The following is a 17,965-nucleotide window of genomic DNA, read 5'->3' as shown; positions in this document are numbered from 1 at the left end:
ATTAGATAGAAACCTGTTTTGTTTTCTTTTTCCCCAAGATATGTAGCATCAATGTTGGACACTGATCCAAACAATCTGAGGGCCAGAAGGAGCCAAGAGGACTTGTCTACACTGTCTTCCCTTTCTAGGCTGTAGCGTCTTCTCAGGATACAAGTGGCATGGCCAGGGGCTTAAAGACCTAAGCCACCATCTTTGCTTCAGGCGGATTTACCCTGTCATTATCCATTTTATCTGTTAGAGAATCCATACGAGCATTTACTTATACACATTTTGGTGACTAAATTATTTAAACGTATAACGTCTGAATAAAAGCAATTTAATCCAATGCTCCCAGTTTCAAATTAGGAGTGTCTCTGGGTGTGAAAATCACAGTCCCCCTCTGCGCCTACTTTTTAAGTTTGTTCCTGTGGTTATAGGCTAAGATCAAGTCTTCACCTTTATGCCTGATTCTCTTCTCACTCTGACATGGTGACAAATGGTGTCCACAGAGTTGGCAGGACTGTGTGGCTTTTCAGAACCCACTGGAAGGAATCTGGGAGAAGCATTTGAAATCTCTGTCCTGTTTGTAGACATGCAGTGGGGTGCTGTTGGTGCCCACCCCGGTCCTCTTTATGACCAGTGCCCCCGTCTCCTGCTGCTCCGCAGCTGCCTCGCTCGCCAGAGAGCTGCCCTTTGCCAGTAGGCACCCCCTCCCTCCCCGGGGGCCGCTCTGCAGCTCTGGATTGACTGGCACTGGGCTACAGAAGGTGAGCACCTGCCTCAAGGTGCTGTGGTGAAGCTCCTGATCGACAAGCTCCCCGAGGGCTGAGGCTGAATGCTGCTCAGCTGACGCCACATCTCTGCTTGCTTCCGTCCCCAGCCCTGCTTCCCTCCTCTCTTTCTCCCCAGCTTCCTCTGCCAATAAATCACACATACAAGAATCCTTGTCACAGGCTGTGCTTCTAGGAAGTGGGGCTTCCCCGATGGCCCAGTGGGTTAAAACTTTGCCTGCAATGTAGGAGACACAGGAGACCTGGGTTTGACCCCTGGGTTGGGAAGATTCCCCTGGAGGAGGAAATGGCAACCCACTCCAGTATTCTTGCCTGAGAAATCCCATGGACAGAGGAGCCTGGTGGGCTACAGTCCAAGATTTGGACATGACTGAGCACAGCTCGGCTTCTAGGGAATTGAAGTCAAGTTTTCTATGAATAACTAACTATGACTTGTGTTGTCAACGCACACATTTTGGGACTTCCTTGGCAGTCCAGTGATTAAGATTCCATACTTCCAATGCAGGGGGCACAGATTTGATTCCTGGCCGGGGAACTAAGATCCCACTTGCTGCATGGTGTGGCCGAAAGTTTTTAAAAAATAAAAACAAAAAGCATTGACACGCAAACTCTGTCTCCACACCTGGGCAAGTGACAGTGTATGTTGGATGCCCCCTTGGGCTCCCTTAGCCCAAGTGATTTGCTTTCCTGCTCTTTGGTCTGGTAAAATAACATCAGTCATTCGTTCCTTCAGGGGAAAGCCAACTTTTCAGGTGGTTAATGGACTACAAGCCCGAGTTGAAAGGTCGCATCAACCAGAAGGATGAGGATGGCTGCACTGTCCTCCATGTGGTTGCCGCCCACTCCCCAGGGTACCTCGCCAAGCGTAAGTGGCCGCACCATTCGGACTCAGGTGCTAGGGAACCCACACAACTGACCACTTTACCTATTCCATCCCGTGACCGGCTTTAATAATCAAAAATATCAAATTATGCACTCCTTTTTTTTAATATATATTTTCAGTTTGCTTTTCAGAAAAAAGTTTTTTCTGATATATTTTGTGCTTGAAAGTTTTACCTAGTGATAACTCTTCTAGAGGAAAAAGTACTTGTATAGATTTAAATTAAAAAAAATTCTGTGATTTAAGACTATTAATTTTTTTCTGGATTTAATTATTACAAAATTATTATTACTACAGAGAACACCAAAACAACCTAAGTATATTAAATTTTCTGTAGGTAGTTATGAAAGATAAAAAAAGAATTGGGGGGGTGGGGGGAAAAAAAAAAAAAAGAATTGGGGGAGGAAGGCAGAAGGATCATGAGTCATGGTGCCTTCTCAAAGGGTCTTGGCAGCTACTTAATTTTCCCTTAGGTTGATACTCTGGAAGTCAGGCGTTTTCACCTTCTTTGGGGCAACTTTGGTAATAGCGTTTGTTCTCTCTACTGTGTAACAAATCATCATAAACTTAGTGACTTAAAATGACCCTCATTTATTAGCTCACTATTTTATAGGTCACTAGTCTGGTGTGATCTGACTGAGTTTTTTGTTCAGAATCTCTCCCGGCTGAAATCAAAGTATTGACTGGGGCTGCGTTCTCATCTGGAGTTCTGGGCCATCCTCCAGGCTCGCATGATTGTGGCAGAATGTGGTTCCTTGTGTTTGGAGGACTGTTGTTGTTCAATCACTAAGTCATGTCTGACCCTTTGTGACCCCTTGGACTGCAATGTGCCAGGCTTCCCCGTCCTTCACTATCTCCCATAGTCTGCTCAAACTCATATCCATTGAGCCAGTGATGCCATCCGACCATCTCATCCTCTGTCACCCCCTTCTCCTCCTGCCCTCAATCTTTCTGAACATGGGGGTCTTTTCAAACAAGTCAGCTCTTCACATCAGGTGGCCAAAGCATTGGAGCTTCAGCTTCAGCATCAGTCCTTCCCATGAACACCGAGGACTGATCTCCTTTAGGATGGACTGGTTGGATCTCCTTGCAGTCCAAGGGACTCTCAAGAGTCTTCTCCAACACCACAGTTCAAAAGCATCAATTCTTCGGCGCTCAGCTTTCTTTATAGTCCAACTCTCACATCCATACATGACCACTGGAACAGCCATAGCTTTGACTAAACAGGCTTTTGTTGGCAAAGTGATGTCTCTGCTTTTTAATATGTTGTCTAGGTTTGTCATAGCTTTGTTTCCAAGGAGCAAGCGTCTTTTAATTTCATGGCTATAGTCACTGTCCTCAAGTGATTTTGGAGCCCAAGAAAATAAAATCTGTCACTATTTCCACTTTTTCCCCATCAATTTCCTATGAAATGATGGGACCAGATGCCATGATCTTTTTTTTTTTGATTGTCGAGTTTTAAGCCAACTTTTTCACTCTCCTTCAGCCTCCTCAAGAGGCTCTTTAGTTTTTCTTATCTTTCTGCAGTTAGAGTTGTATCATCTGCATATCAGAGGTTGTTGATATTTCTCCTGGCCATCTTGATTTAAGCTTGTGATTCATCCAACCCAGTATTTTGCATGATGTACTCTGCATATAATTTAAATAAGCGGAATGACAACATCAGCCTTGTACTCATTTCCCAATTTTGAATCAGTCCGTTGTTTCATGTCTGGTTCTAACTGTTGCTTCTTGACCTGCATACAGGTTTCTCAGGAGGCAGGTAAGGTGGTCTGGTATTACCATCTCTTTAAAAATTTTCCACAGTTTGTTGTGATCCACACAGTCAAAGGCTTTAGCATAGTTAATGAAGCAGAAGTAGATGTTTTTCTGGAATTCCCTTGCTTTTTCTATGATCCAACGAATGTTAGCAATTTGATCTCTGGTTCTTGTGCCTTTTCTAAATTCAGCTTGAACATCTGGAATTTCTTGGTTCACATTCTGCTGGAGCCTAACTTGAAGGATTTTGAGCATTACCTTGGTAGCATGTGAAATGAGTGCAGTTGGACAGTAGTTTGAACATTCTTTGGCATTACCCTTCTTTGGGATTGGAATGAAAACTGACCTTTTCCAGTCCTGTAGCCACTGCTGAGTTTTCCAAATTTGCTGACATATTGAGTGCAGCACTTTCACGGCATCATCTTTTAGGATTTGAAATAGCTCAGCTGGAATTCCATCACTTCTTAGCTTTGTTCGTAGTGATGCTTCCTAAGGCCCACTTGACTTAATACTCCAGGATGTCTGGCTCTGGGTGAGTGATCACACCATCATGATTATCTAGGTCATTAAGATCTTTTTTGTATAGTTCTTCAGTGTATTCTTGCCACCTCTTCTTAATCTCTTCTGCTTCAGGTAGGTCCTTACCATTTCTGTCCTTTATCATATCCATCCTTGCATGAAATGTTCTCTTGATATCTCCAGTTTTCTTGAAGAAATCTCTAGTCTTTCCAGTTCTGTTATTTTGCTCTGTTTCTTTGCATTCTTCACTTAACAAGGCTTTCTTATCTCTCCTTTCTATTCTCTGGAACTCTGCATTCAGTTGGGTATATCTTTCCCTTTCTCAACTGCCTTTTGCTTCTCTTTTCTCGGCTACTTGTAAAGTCTCCTCAGACAATCACTTTGCCTTCTTGCATTTCTTTTGCTTTGGGATGGTTTTGGTCACCACCTCCTGTACAATGTTATGAACCTCTGTCCATGGTTCTTCAGGTACTCTGTCTATCAGATCTAATACCTTGAATCTATTCATCACCTCCACTGTATAATCATAAGGGATTTGATTTAGGTCATACCTGAATTGTCTAGTGGTTTTCCCTACTTTCTTCAATTTAAACCTGATTTTGCAATAAGGAGCTCATTATCTGAGCCACAGTCTTGTTTTTGCTGACTGTATAGGGCTTCTCCATCTTTTGCTGCAAAGAATATAATCAATCTGATTTTGGAATTGACCATCTGGTGATGTCCATGTGTAGAGTTGTTGTGTAGAGGTGTCCATGTGTAGTGTTGTTGGAAGAGGGTGTTTGCTATGACCATTGCGTTCTCTTGGCAAAACTCTGTTAGCCTTTGCCCTGCTTCATTTTGTACTCCAAGGCCAAACTTGCCTGTTACTCCAGGTATCTCTTGACTTCCTACTTTTGCATTCCAATCCTCTTATAATGAAAAGGACATCTTTTATTGGTGTTAGTTCTAGAAAGGTCTTGTAGGTCTTCATAGAACTGTTCAACTTCAGCTTCTTTGGCATTATTTGTTGGGACCTAGACTTGGATTACTGTGATGTTGAATGGTTTGCCTTGGAAATGAACCGAGATCATTCTGTCATTTTCGAGATTGAACCCAAGTACTGCATTTCAGACTCTTCTGTTGACTATGAGAGTTACTCCATATCTTCAAAGAGATTCTTGTCCACAGTAGTAGATACAATGGTCCTCTGAATTAAATTCGCCCATTCCTGTCCATTTTAGTTCACTGATTCCTAAGGTACTGATGCTCACTCTTGCCATCTCCTGCTTATCCACTTCCAATTTGCCTTGATTCATGGACCTAACATTCCAGGTTCCTATGCAACATCGTTCTTTATAGTATCAGACTTTACTTTCACCACCACGTTTGGAGTGGTGATCTCATCCACAAATAGGCATCATTTCTGCATTGGTCCAGCCTCTTCATTCTTTCTGGAGCTATTAGTAATTGCCTTCCCCACTTCCCTGGTAGCATGTTGGACACCTTCCGACCTGGGGGGAGCTTATCTTCTGGTGTCATATCTTTTTGCCTTTTCACACTGCTCACGAGGTTGTTGTGGCAAAAATAGTGGAGTGGTTTACCATTCCCTTCTCCCGTGAACCATGTTTTGTCAGAACTCTCCACGATGACCCATATGTCTTGGGCAGCCTGCACAGAATGGCTTATAGCTTCACTGAGTTATGCAAGCCCATTCACCACAACAAGGCTGTGATCCATGAAGGGGTTGTAGGACCGAGGTCCCCGTTTTCTTGCTGGCTCCCAGCCAGAGACTACCGTCAGTTTCCACAGACCACACACATTCTTTGTCTAACGGCCTCCTCTGTCTTCAAAGCCAGCAGAGGAGAACTTCTTATGCATCAGATCCCTCATACTTTGAATCTCTGCGCTCTTCCATCTCTGACCTCTAGACCTTTGACCTTTAGGGTTCATGTGATGAGATCAGGATAGTCTCCCTATCTTAAGGTCAGCTGCTTTGGGAAGTTAAATACATTTGTAAAGTCTCATCACAGTAGAGTTTAGATTAGTATTAAATGGATAACTAGGAGAAGGTGTGTGTATTACCGAGGTTGAGAGTCTTAGGGTCTGTCTGAGAATTTTGCCTTTCACAGTGCAATACTTGATGGGTGAGAAGTATGACTTTTAAATTTTGCCTTATTTTTGTAAAATGAGAGGTGAGCAGTTGTGACTGGGGAGATGGGAAAGGACAGCATCACAAGCAGGATGGTGTCTGGTGTAGAGGTGCTCTGTCAAGGTGGTGAATTGTCAGAAAGCATGGGTTTGGAAGCTGGGAATCAGGCACTGATTCTTGTAACTCTCTGTGCTCACATAAGTCTTCCTACCTCCAGGAATACACCTGTTACATTCTGAAAACAGTTGCATCTGTGATCACAGAGACCCCTTGGTGCTTGGCAAATAAATGTTAAAGCAGCAGGTGGAGCCAGCAGCCAGAGGTGGGGTTAACGAAGGTTCAAACAGTGACAAGAAGACCCTGATGCAAAAGCAATTGCCACTTTCTTTTCTTGTCCCCAGACAGACTTTTTTTTTTTTTTGGAAGTATGTTCTGTTTCCTCTCTAAGGAATAAAGAAATCTGAAGTCACAGCTTGCTGTCATCCTTACAGCTGTAGTGGTTGCCTAGCAACAAGAGTCCCCCTCTCTTTGCTTGTTGCCAAGGAGATGGGAGAAAGGTAGAGAGGAGTGCACTTCTGAACCTCTTAAAAGCTATTGTCCTTCCCGCTGCACATAGGGACTCCTGGCTCCGGGGACTCGGCTGGATTGCCCACGGCCAGCAGTTCAGCTTCTGTAAACAGAGGGACTCTGGTCCCCTTGACCTAGGCCACTCAGGCTGGGAACCGGGTGGACGTGTGGTCATGGGGACATCTCCTTATGGAAGAAACCGTGACAACCCCCCCTTCTCACTTTGGCCTGCTCTAGGGCAAACAGAGGATGTACAGATGCTCCTGCGCTTTGGGGCTGACCCCACCCTGGTGGATCGACAGTCCCGGTCTGCTGTGGATGTCCTGAAGAGGAACAAGAACTTCAGAGCCATTGACAAAATCAACACCCACTTGGAAAAGCTGGCAGCGTGTTCTAAGGACCTCTCAGGTACAGCTTCCAGGGAATTAACTTTTTCGAGGGGGCAAAACTGGTTCTGTGAAATTAGGTGCAAATCAGTGTATCTTGTCTTAGTACATGAAGATGAAAATGAGACCTCCCAGTCTTTGGAAAGCTTGTGTGCTTTTTTTTTGAAAGACAGAATGAGACAACTGTTGTTTAAAAAGTGTCTACTACATTCTAGGAACTTGGCCAAGTCTACCCTTGGGCAGTAAGCGTGATTTGTTTTTTTTCCATGCATGCACATAGTAAAAAAGAAAAATATCAGACAGAACAGGAGATAACAAAAATCAAGCCCACTTCTGAGAAACAACCACAGCCAACAATTAAAAGTACATTTGTAACTCTATTTCTTGATTTGTCAGTTTGGACAGCATCTATGGACTGACTGCTATAAAGGTAAAGTGCAGCAAGTCAGCCCTTGTTGAATTTTGCCTAGTAAAGTGACTTGTGTCATTTACATTCTGTTCCTTAATTCTGGATTTTCTGTGCTTCATCTATAGACTGATTCTAAAAATTGAAAAAACATTAATTTACCTTTCTATGGCAGTATGATTTCTACAACTAGTTGCATATTGATTGCACCCAATGAGAAGAATCATCAAATGCCCTGAAAACTTTGCTCTTGAAATATTATACTCTCTAAGCATCCTAGTTTGATGACGCATACAAACACATCATTGTATATGTGAATGTGTACAGATGTGTATGTACACACAAATGATTTTAGGTTTGTTTAGACTTTTATTTAGATTGTAGCCCCAGCACATATATGCTTTTTTTTAGTTCTTGCACTCATATATAGCACTTGTGGCTCATGCTGTCTGTCTAGATTTCTCTCTTGCTCTTCCAAGTACCAACTGCAGTAAGATTTTCACTGCATAGTAGACTTAGAGGGTTTTTGAAAATGTCTTTATTCTGTCCTTCGATTGAGAATTGGTCTGCATATAGGCCTTGTATTTCATCGGTCCTCAGTTGCACTTTCCCCCACCTTTTGCCATCTTTGAATTGGAATGCATGATCAGTTATGTGTCACAGTTTAATGGCAGCCTTTTCTGGCGTGTGACAGTCTGGGATCTCCTGGATTTGTGAAATAGGCTGTAAAACCTCGTTCCTCAGACTTTGTATTCTCGCCTCCGTTACTGATGAGAAGTAATGTCAGTCTTACTTATTTTCCCTTCTAGAATTTTCTGTCCTTAGAGTTCTGGAATTTCCCTGGGATGTATCTAGGTGTGGGTCCTCCTTATTCATTCTTCTTGCTTAGCACCTTATGATCCCTTTTAGTCTAACTTTTTTTAGCTCAGGGAAATGATCTTCTATCATTTTGTTTCCTTCCAGTGTCTCTTTGCCACCACTTTCACATAGATGAGCTTCCCCTCTGCGTTCCCTAATGCTTTCTCTTTTTTTTCTTTCCAGATCTTTAACTAGGACTTTAGCTTTTCCTTTTATAATTCAGCTTGTCTATTGCATTTTTTAATTTGGGAACTCAGTTTTAATTTCTAAGAACTCTATTTGGTTCTGTTTCTTTTTCTTTTCTTTTTTTTTTTTACTTTAAAAACTTGTGTGCAAAAAAAAAAAGAAAAAAACTTGTGTGCATATATAAGTATCCTGGCCCCCTTCCTTTAAGAAGCAGGAAAACGCGCCTACTGCTATCTTTGTTGTTGGCTGTTGTTGTTCTAGAGTCTATGGTCATGTCATAGAGTTGATAGGATTTCTTGACTGTTTTATGTTCAGGAGGATCATTTCTTTTTGTGCCATTGATTGAAAACTCCTTGGATCCTGTTAGCAGTTATGGATTCAAGGAGTCCAGTACTTCCTAGGCCTCATCACGTATTCAGAAGGGGAATCATCATCAAGTGGATAAAATGAGGATTAAGCATTTTTCAGACACTGAGATAGAAATCAATGGGGCTCTGCCGGGTGTGGGATGATAGGCATCCAGGATTCCTTCACCCAGCCCTCCCTCCCTTTGTTCTCCTCCTTTGGATTTTGAAATGGATCTTCCATATGTTAGATTCACAAGGAAGGAGAAAAGCACATGCATGTATTTTTTCGAAGTTCGACATGACACGGCAGGTGAACCCTCCTAAGAAAACAAAGAAACGGTCAGAGAAGTGGCAAAACCTAAAGTCTTTTCCTATTGCTTTGAGCACACAGAGGCCATCTAGAAAAGCAACTGTGCTATTGGGAAGGGCAGCCTAAAAGAGAATGTGCATATTGGCAATTCTTAGACAGAGAAACACAGCATGAATGGGGGACTCTTTTTTTCGTTTTCCCCTGGGTTCAGAAGATTACTTTGCCTCATATCTCCTGGGATTTAATTTCCCCAGGAATGATCAGGCAAGCTTTCAGGTGGGGAAAAAAATAATCTTTCAGGTGAAAGGAGGGAGAGCAAAGGTCAGAGGAACTTGGAAAAGATGAGTGCTAGAGGCCCAGTTCCTCTCTGGGGGGGGCACGAACATCCATGATGTCTGGACCATGTCTAAGTCATTTTGGGTGCCTAGGTCATTTTGAATAGGCTATCATCCACCTGGCCACACTGGCATTTGTTTTCCTCACCACCTCCTGGAAAATTGACCCCTCCGCCCCCAACACATACACACAGACACATACACACTCACTCGACCTTCAAAAAACTAAGATCATGGCATCCAGTCCCATTACTTCATGGCAAATAGATGGGGAAACAATGGAAATAGTGACAGACTTTATTTTCTTGGGCTCCAAAATCACTGCAGATGGTGACTGCAGCCATGAAATTACAAGACGCTTGCTCCTTGGAAGAAAAGCTATGACAAACCTAGACAGCATATTAAAAAGCAGAGACATTATTTGCCAACAAAGATCTGTCTAGTCAAAGCTATGGTTTTTCCAGTAGTCCTGTATGGATGTGAGAGTTGGACCCTAAAGAAGGCTGAGCAGCAAAGAATTGATACTTTTGAACTGTGGTGTTGAAGAAGGCTCTTGAGAGTCCCTAGTACAGCAAGGAGATCAAACCAGTCAATCCTAAAGGAAATCAGTCCTGAATATTCCTTGGAATGACTGATGCTGAAACTGAAACTCTTAATAGTTTGGCCACCTGATGTTAAAGAGCCAACTCATTGGAAAAGACCATGATGCTGGGAAAGATTAAGGGCAGGAGGAGAAGGGGGCGTGACAGAGGATGAGATGGTTGGATGGCATCACTGACTCAATGGACATGAGTTTGAGCAAGCTCCACGAATTGGTGATGGACAGGGAAGCCTGGCGTGCTGCAGTCCATGGGGCTGCAAAGAGTCGGACATGGCCGAGCGCCTGAGTGACAACAACAACATGCAACTGAAGAACTGAAATTTTATTTAATTAACTTTATTTTTATGTAATTAAGTTAGTGGGCCTCTGTCTTGGACAGTGTCATTTTAGACTTTAACCCGAATGGTTTTCTGTGCAGAGTAGTACTTGAGAAGACAGTGGGAGGGAAGGGCAAAAGGAGGGCCTGGAGCCATGGGAATAAAGGTAGATCTTCATAAAAATGAAGATTATATGAATTTTAATCTCTTCCCATTCACACATTAGTGTGCACGATGGAAGCATTATTTTTAGGAAGAGATGCGACCTAGGGGGCTGGTACCCTTGTTCCTGACCTGAGTTTAACTTGATGGGTTTTTTTAAAAATTCATTTATTCATTTTTAGGGCTTCCCCTGTGATTCAGTGGTAAAGAACCCACTTGCCAATGCAGGAGATGTGGGTTTGATCTCTGGGTCGGCAAGATCGCCTGGAGAAGGAAATGGCAACCCACTCCAGAATTCTTGCTTGGGAAATCCCATGGACAGAGGAACCTGGTGGGTTACAGTCCATGGGGTCACAAATGAGTCAGACACGACTTTGCAACTAAACAACAACAACAGTTTATTTATTTTTGACTGTGCTGGGGCTTCATGGCTGTGTACAAGGCTTCTCATTGTGGTGACTTCTCTTGTTGCAGAGCACCGGCTATAGGCGAACGGGCTTCAGTAGGTGAGACCTACAGGCTTGCAGGCTCTAGAGCATGGGCTCAGTAGTTGTGGTACAGGGGCTTTAGTTGCTCTGAGGAATGTAGAATCTTTCTGGACCAGAGATTATACCCATGTCCGCTGCACTGGCAGGCAGATTCTTGTCCACTATACCACCAGGGAAGTCCACTTGATGGGTTTGGTTTTTCACATCTGTGTCCTGCGTAAAGCATCATTAGGACACTAGCTCCTGTGCCCAGATGAACAAGCTAGGATATAGGCTAGGATAAAAGATGTTCTCACCTTTGGCTCTTTCTGGTGGTTACTGTGCCCTATTCTGATGAAAATGAAGATGGTTATCTTTGGGTGGCTTTTGCATCGAGGTGAGAGAGCCTGAGAAATATAGGGTCTTGGTGAAGATTTCTGCTGTTCTGTAAATAAGAGCTTCCGTGAATGTGCACGTGAATCCTTTGGGAGCCTTTTAAATGCAGATTTTTGATTCAGCAGATTGAGGGCAGGACCTTTCTCACTAGCTGCCAGGGGAAGGCAGGGCTCACAGGGCGGTAGGGAGGTTGGGGGCGAGGTGAACCGGAGAGGTCGGGCTTCCCGGTCTTTCCCTGCCCCTCACGACAACCACTAGATGGCGGCATGTCCACCTTCTCCCGCAGCTCGACTGCCCTCAGGACCTAAGGCGATTGCAGCCTCTTTTGTTATTGTTCTCGGCGGGTTGTGATTTTTCCTTTGATTCACTGGTGCATCGCTTTTCGGAGAAGCCTTTCTCTCCGGTTCTCCCCTAGGCGCCAGCTGCCTTCTGCTCTGTGAGGGTGCCTCTTGCCCACGACTAAGAGGATTCTGACCTCTGTGTGGCTGTTTCTCCCACAGATGGAGCCTGTGACTCAGAGGCCATTGTGTGTCATCCTCGAGTCCCTTAGCACCACAAAATGCCCTCTTTTTCAGTAAATGCAGGCATGCGACATTGATGATACTGTTTCCTTATTATAAAATCAATAGATTCTTTTTTTAAAAAGAAAATATTCTTCATAAACCCACCTGCCTGGAAACATTAATATAGTTGTGATTTAGTCATTTACTCTTATTCCATGCATTTACAGTTACATATTTTAATTTTCTTTTATAAAAATGGGATGGCTACATAAATTTGACTTGATAAAGTGTTTGTAATAAAGCTTGTCAGTTTCACCTTTTTTACCTCGAAAGGAAGATTTCATACAAAAGCAAAAATCTCCTTTTGAAATGATATATTTCTGTTTTTTAACAAGAAGACTCTGCCTGTAATGCAGGAGACATAGGAGATGTGGGTTTGATCCCTGAGTCGGGAAGATCCTCTGCAGGAGAAAATGGCACCCACTCCAGTATTCTTCCCTGGAAAATCCCATGGACAGAGGAGCCTAATGGGTTACAATCTATGTGGTCACAGAGTCAGACACACCTGAGCAACTAACACAAAAGAACTATTACAGCTGAGCACTATTGCAACTTTAAAATATCTCTTTTAATTTTAACTTTGAATCTGCTTGTATATATCTATTAAATATGATCATTGTAGAAAATTTGTAAAGATATCATTTTATATAAAAACAAAGGACTTCCCTGGTCGTCCAGTGGTTAGGACTCCACGCTTACACTGCAGGGGGCACAGGTTCAGTCCCTTGTCAGGGAACTAAGATCCCATATGTCTTGGGAAGCGGCCAAAAAAGAAAAAAAAATAAATACATCTTTTTTAAACAAATAAAAATAAAAACAAAAATTCATTGTAATCACACTTTGACATATTTTTATCTAGTCTTTTGGTTGGTGTTCCTTACTTAGTCATCTTTTTAAAAAACCTGTGATTATAATGTATAAACAACCTTATAACCCAAAGTTTCTTCTCCCTCTTACGCTTATAGAAAATTTAGGAAAAAACAGACAAGTTCAGAGTAATAAATCACGTGTACCTACCCAGAGATGCCGACCCACAGCAGTGTTTCAGCACATTTCCTTTTATGCTTTTCTGTGTTGTTGATATCACTCTCTAGTTTCTTGCCTGATTTCTGTACCTTTCTCTAGTCTATAACCACCTTAATTATCCTGAACCACACAGCCACACGTTTACTATACAACTGCATCTAACTGTCTCTGCTGTCAAGCTTGGTCATCTTTCTGTTCAGTTTCAAATGACTTTTGTACTAAACTAACTGCCCAGGTGGAAGAATGAGGCCGTGAGGCAGGAGGCAGGGGACCAGTGGCCAGGTTTCCATCTGCTTGGTGGAGAAGGAGCTTCCTCCTTTACCAAGGGTTCTATGTCCTGCATTGTGCGTTATCACTGTTTTCTGTGTCTTCAGAGGCCTTCTCGGATGAAGGTGGGATGCCAGGCCCAGGGGTACTGTTCAGTCACTGTTACACCACACGGTTCATGTTCTCTGCCTCAGAGCGGGCTGCTCGCTTAGGTGATGTGGGTCTTCCTGGGCCAAGGGTTTCCACTTCCTTTTCTCTAGAGGTTAGTCCTCGAGGGGTCTTGCTTCTGTCTGGCACTGGAAAGTCTCTTGATTAGAAGGCAGTAGGGGTTTGCCCGGGAAGTTGGGGTGTGTGTGTGTTTCTGGCTCTCTGACCCAATCTTTCGAAAGGCGATCCGGGCGTGTATCAGAAGGCATGGCAGGTGACGTCGGAGCTCTGCTCGGGTCCCCTGGGTCCCTTCCCACTGTTGTGTGCTCCCTGATGTAAGCCCATGCCTAAGGCTCGTTCTCAAAGAGAACAGCCTATGGGATTATGGAGCCTGCTTTGCTCAGGCTCCTTCAAGCCAGAAGGTGCATGGGAATTTATAGCCCCTAGGGCTTCCCTGATAGCTCAGTTGGTAAAGAATCCGCCTGCAATGCAGGAGACCCTGGTTCGATTCCTGGGTCAGGAAGATCCGCTGGAGAAGGGAAAGGCTACCCACTCCAGTATTCTTGGGCTTCCCTGGTGGCTCAGCTGGTAAAGAATCCGCCTGCAATGCGGAAGACCTGGGTTCGATCTCTGGGTTGGGAAGATCCCCCGGAGAAGGGAAAGGCTACCCACTCCAGTATTCTGGCCTGGAAAATTCCATGGACTGTATAGTCCATGGGGTCACAAAGAGTTGGACACAACTGAGCGACTTTCACTCACTCACTCAAGGCAGGCTGTGGACAGTGGCAGACAGAGGTGAGAATCTGAAAGCCCATTCCCCTTGCCTTGGACAGCGCAGCTCTGAGTGATTCACCCCAGATCCCCCAGGGGACCATGGGGCTGACAGCCGGCCTGCTTCCTCCCCAGCCCTCACCTACTCCCCCCACCCTCACTGGTCTCTTCTTTCTTGAACTACTTGCACACAAATCTTTGCCTTGAGATCTGCTGTGGGACACCTGACTGCTGATGGAATGCTTTTATTTTTCCATCTCCTTTAAAGTGTCCCTGCTTCTGTTAGAACATGACGTCGAACATGCATTCACCTCTTCACCACATGATAGTACTTAAGCTGTGGGCCAGGTGTGAAAAACCCACATCCAGTTGATCTGTTTAGTAAGATTCCATGTTAACCAGAAGGGCTTTTTGAGTGTATAATCTGACACCAAATAAAGCATTTGCCCCTTTTCAGCCTTCCTTTATTGGGTGATTTCTAATCATAACTACTTTCTCAGTAAATTGAACCAATGGGACAGTGTCTTTGCTCTTTCGGCTGGAGAGCTGGCTCCTTGCTCTTGGCTTTTTCCACTTGTCAATTAGATGCGTGGGTGGCTGGTGTGTAGTTGGATGTTGCTGCTGCAGTAAGCTACCCTCCTGCTGTTATATCCTTGAACTGTTGTATCAGTTATCCATTGCTACTTAACAAACAGCCCTCAAACCTAGTGATTTAAAGCAACAAGCACTTATTTAGTTCATGATCCTGCAGCTCAGCCACTGAGGCTGGGCTATTCTCATAGGTGTAACAGAACTTCTTCAAGTGTCTGCCTCTTGCTGATCTTGACTGGACTCTTTCGTATCTGTCGGGCCTCAGTTTGGACCACTGGGTTGATTCTTCTTTGTTTTATGATGTTTCTTATCTAGCTGGACCCGAATAGAACTGAACAGGGCTTCTTGAGGCTCAGGCTCAGAACTGACACAAAACTCAACAATCATTACATTTTCCTCGTCATAGCAGGTCATGAAGCTAGGCTAGAGTGGTGGAAGGGGGGAACAGGTGCTCTGCGGTTGCCTGGCTACATGGAGGGGTGGAGAGGTATGATCACCTTTGCAATCTATGCCTGTGTGATCTCTGCAGTCACAAGAAGCATCTGGGGCTGTTTTGCAGAACTGAGCATTGGTGAGGGACCAGCTAACGAGGGGGACATTTTCCAGAAAGTCTGCGAGCAGCTGGTGACATACATGAACTCAGGAAGTCACTTGTTGCAGAAAAACTTTCTGAAGCAAGAAGTGGTTCAGAGGTTCTTGCGCCTCCTTTCTTCTTTGCAAGGTAAGGTTTCTGACAAGCTTCAGTTGGGTTCAAAGATGCTGTATGCACCTTAAAACTCTTTTCTACTATCTGTTTAAGAATTGATTAAAAAATAAATGTCATGAGCTACATGGAGAACATTCCAACAACACAGAACATTCTCCAGTGAAAAGTGGATCATCCACCCCTTGAACTTCCATCTTTAAATCTCATCCCTGGGGCAACCTCTGTCATTTATTTCATGTATCCTCCTGGAATTTGCATATACGATCCATTTACATTTTTTATTCATTTTTTAAAATCTTTAAATGAGTGTTTAAATAATTAAACATTTATTTGTTTGTGCTTAATTTTCTTTGCTGCACTCAGGATTTCTCTTGTTGGGACAAGCGGGGGCTACTCTCTAGTTGGGGTGCACAGCCTTTTTCTTGTGGAGGCTTCTCTTGTGGAACATGGACTCTTGGTATGAGGGCTCAGTAGTCGTAGCAGATGGGCCTAGTTGCCCCATGGCATGTGGGATCTTCCTGAACCAGGGATTGAACCCATGTCTCCTGCATTGGCAAGTGGACTCTCAACCACTGGACCACCAGGGAAGTCCCTATCCTTTTAAAAATACCACAGATGCTTCTCCTCTCTGTTGGCTAAGACTGTACACTCCTTGGGTATTTCCAGCCTTCTCAAGACGCTCACTCGCGAGTGCTGTCACTGAGGTTCACCTGTGATTGAGTAGCGTGGCCGAAATAACTCAGTCCTTGTTTATGGTTTCCTGTAACTTGGGGCAGTGACGTCCCTCTGTTTAGGCTTGTGGCTGGGGACAGAAATCACAGGAACCTTTTTTTGGAGTGTGGTGTGTTCTTGTTTTTGAAAGAAATCCCTCCTGATCTGGTCTATGACATTGACCGCGGCTGTGCCAACGCCTTCTTCAAGTTTTTACTGGAAAAACAGAAGTGGCCCGAAGTGCTTTTGCTGCTGACCCGAAAGGTGAGCGGGCAGCCGCCGCTCGGGGACTGTCTCATCAAAGACTGCGACCTCTCGAACCTCGACCTCTGTGCCATCCTCCCCCACCTCAGGGTCTGGGACCAGCGGAGGACCCTGCTCCTGGACCGCCTGATAGACCATGGAGGTGAGTCCCAGATGCTGAGTCAGCACCGGGGTCCTGCCAGGGGAGCCCAGGTGCCGCAGGTCACGGCGCTTTCACTTGATTTTGGAGACTCCTTTTTATTTTTAAAAAATGTATTTATTTTTTGGCTTTGCTGTGGGGCATTCCCTGACCAGGGATCGAACCCACACCCCCTGCAGTGGAAGCATGGAGTCTTAACTCCTGGACCACCAGGGAAGTCCCTTGGATTCTCCTCCTGCCTCATTCTCTTTCTCCTCCATATCTTCTCAGTGGAAGCAGTGATCAGGTCAAGGCACTTCTGTGAATTCTTCCCTTTCCTCTGTGTTTTGTGTGAGAAACATCAGGTTTGTGGAGGGGCGTCAGCCCTGGTGCAGCCACAGGGGTCTTTTCCTCCTGACCCTCGGCTGGACCATTCCTGGCGATTGATACACTGTGTGGGTCCTTGTCAAACTCTGCCGTGTTCTTTTCTGATCCATGATTGGGATTTGTGGTGCTTGTTTTTAAAGAAACGGCCAGATAACGGGTGGGTGGAAACATCTGCCGCTTTCATCAGCACAGTCGCACTTGGCTGGATGTGTGTCTGGAGCGGGCAGACGGCTTGCTGGATCCGGTTTTATTTAAAGCTAATCTGGAAACGCCAGCCTCCTCTCCCTACGCTTCCACCCCTCCAAAACCCCTTCCTAAGGCCACTACGAACTGGCTTCCATCTCCTCATTTATAAAATGGGAGTGACAATAGTCCCCCTTTCTCAGGGCTGCTTTGAATATTCAGTGTGTTCATGGATGCAGGATCTGGGCAGAGTGCCTTGGCTGCATGGTTTTCCACCCGCCTTGCAGTGTAAGGGAAATGACCTTCAGAGGGAGTGATGCCACACTGGTCCCAGCTCTCAGAGAGCCTTACAGAGCTTTCCGGTGTTGGCCTTACCCATGGGTTTCAGGAGATAGATGGAAGGTTGCCTATTAATGTCTTCAAACCCATTCCTGACGTGGAATCTTACTACCTTTGCCCCCAAACCATGGCAGTTGTGGAATTCCTGTTTTGTTTCTGGTGAAGCAAGCACTCATCGAAGGCCTCCCCGCGGTCAGGTGCCAGGGCCCAAGGATGGAGAGTGAACTCATGGCTGCCAGCGAGCAGCAGTGCAGGAAGGCTGCAGGTCCAGAGAGGGTGGAGGTCGGGGAGCCAGCAGTGCAGAGCAGAAATGTGGACTGAGCTAAAAAGAAGGTGATGTGCGCGTGGAGACAGGTCAGGGAACAGGATAAATGAGGGCCGACGGGCATTCTCGTGGAGAAGCTTCATAGAAGCAGAGGAAGTGGGAAGCTTGCTCATGTCCTGGTCACTGAGTGTGTGTCATGGAGAGGGTTGGACAGACACCGGGAGTTCATCTGCT

At 44.8% G+C, this 17,965-nt stretch overlaps 1 protein-coding gene across 7 annotated transcripts in view; it reads left to right on the top strand.

Moving 5' to 3' along the window:
- TRANK1 (tetratricopeptide repeat and ankyrin repeat containing 1) overlaps window positions 1–17,965 on the top strand; it is a 94,248-nt gene that overhangs the window by 35,471 nt on the left and 40,812 nt on the right. For all 7 annotated transcript variants that reach the window (XM_043442232.1, XM_043442231.1, XM_043442236.1 and 4 more), the window contains 4 exons: window positions 1,504–1,635; window positions 6,860–7,030; window positions 15,318–15,479; window positions 16,327–16,581. In XM_043442232.1, the coding sequence (XP_043298167.1) occupies window positions 1,504–1,635; window positions 6,860–7,030; window positions 15,318–15,479; window positions 16,327–16,581 (720 nt within the window). The remainder of the gene's footprint in view (window positions 1–1,503; window positions 1,636–6,859; window positions 7,031–15,317; window positions 15,480–16,326; window positions 16,582–17,965) is intronic.

This window comes from Cervus canadensis, chromosome 22 (assembly GCF_019320065.1).
Source record: "Cervus canadensis isolate Bull #8, Minnesota chromosome 22, ASM1932006v1, whole genome shotgun sequence".
Taxonomy (NCBI): domain Eukaryota; kingdom Metazoa; phylum Chordata; class Mammalia; order Artiodactyla; family Cervidae; genus Cervus; species Cervus canadensis.
The sequence above is the reverse complement of the archived record's forward strand: the minus strand, read 5'-3'. Positions and strand labels throughout refer to the sequence as shown.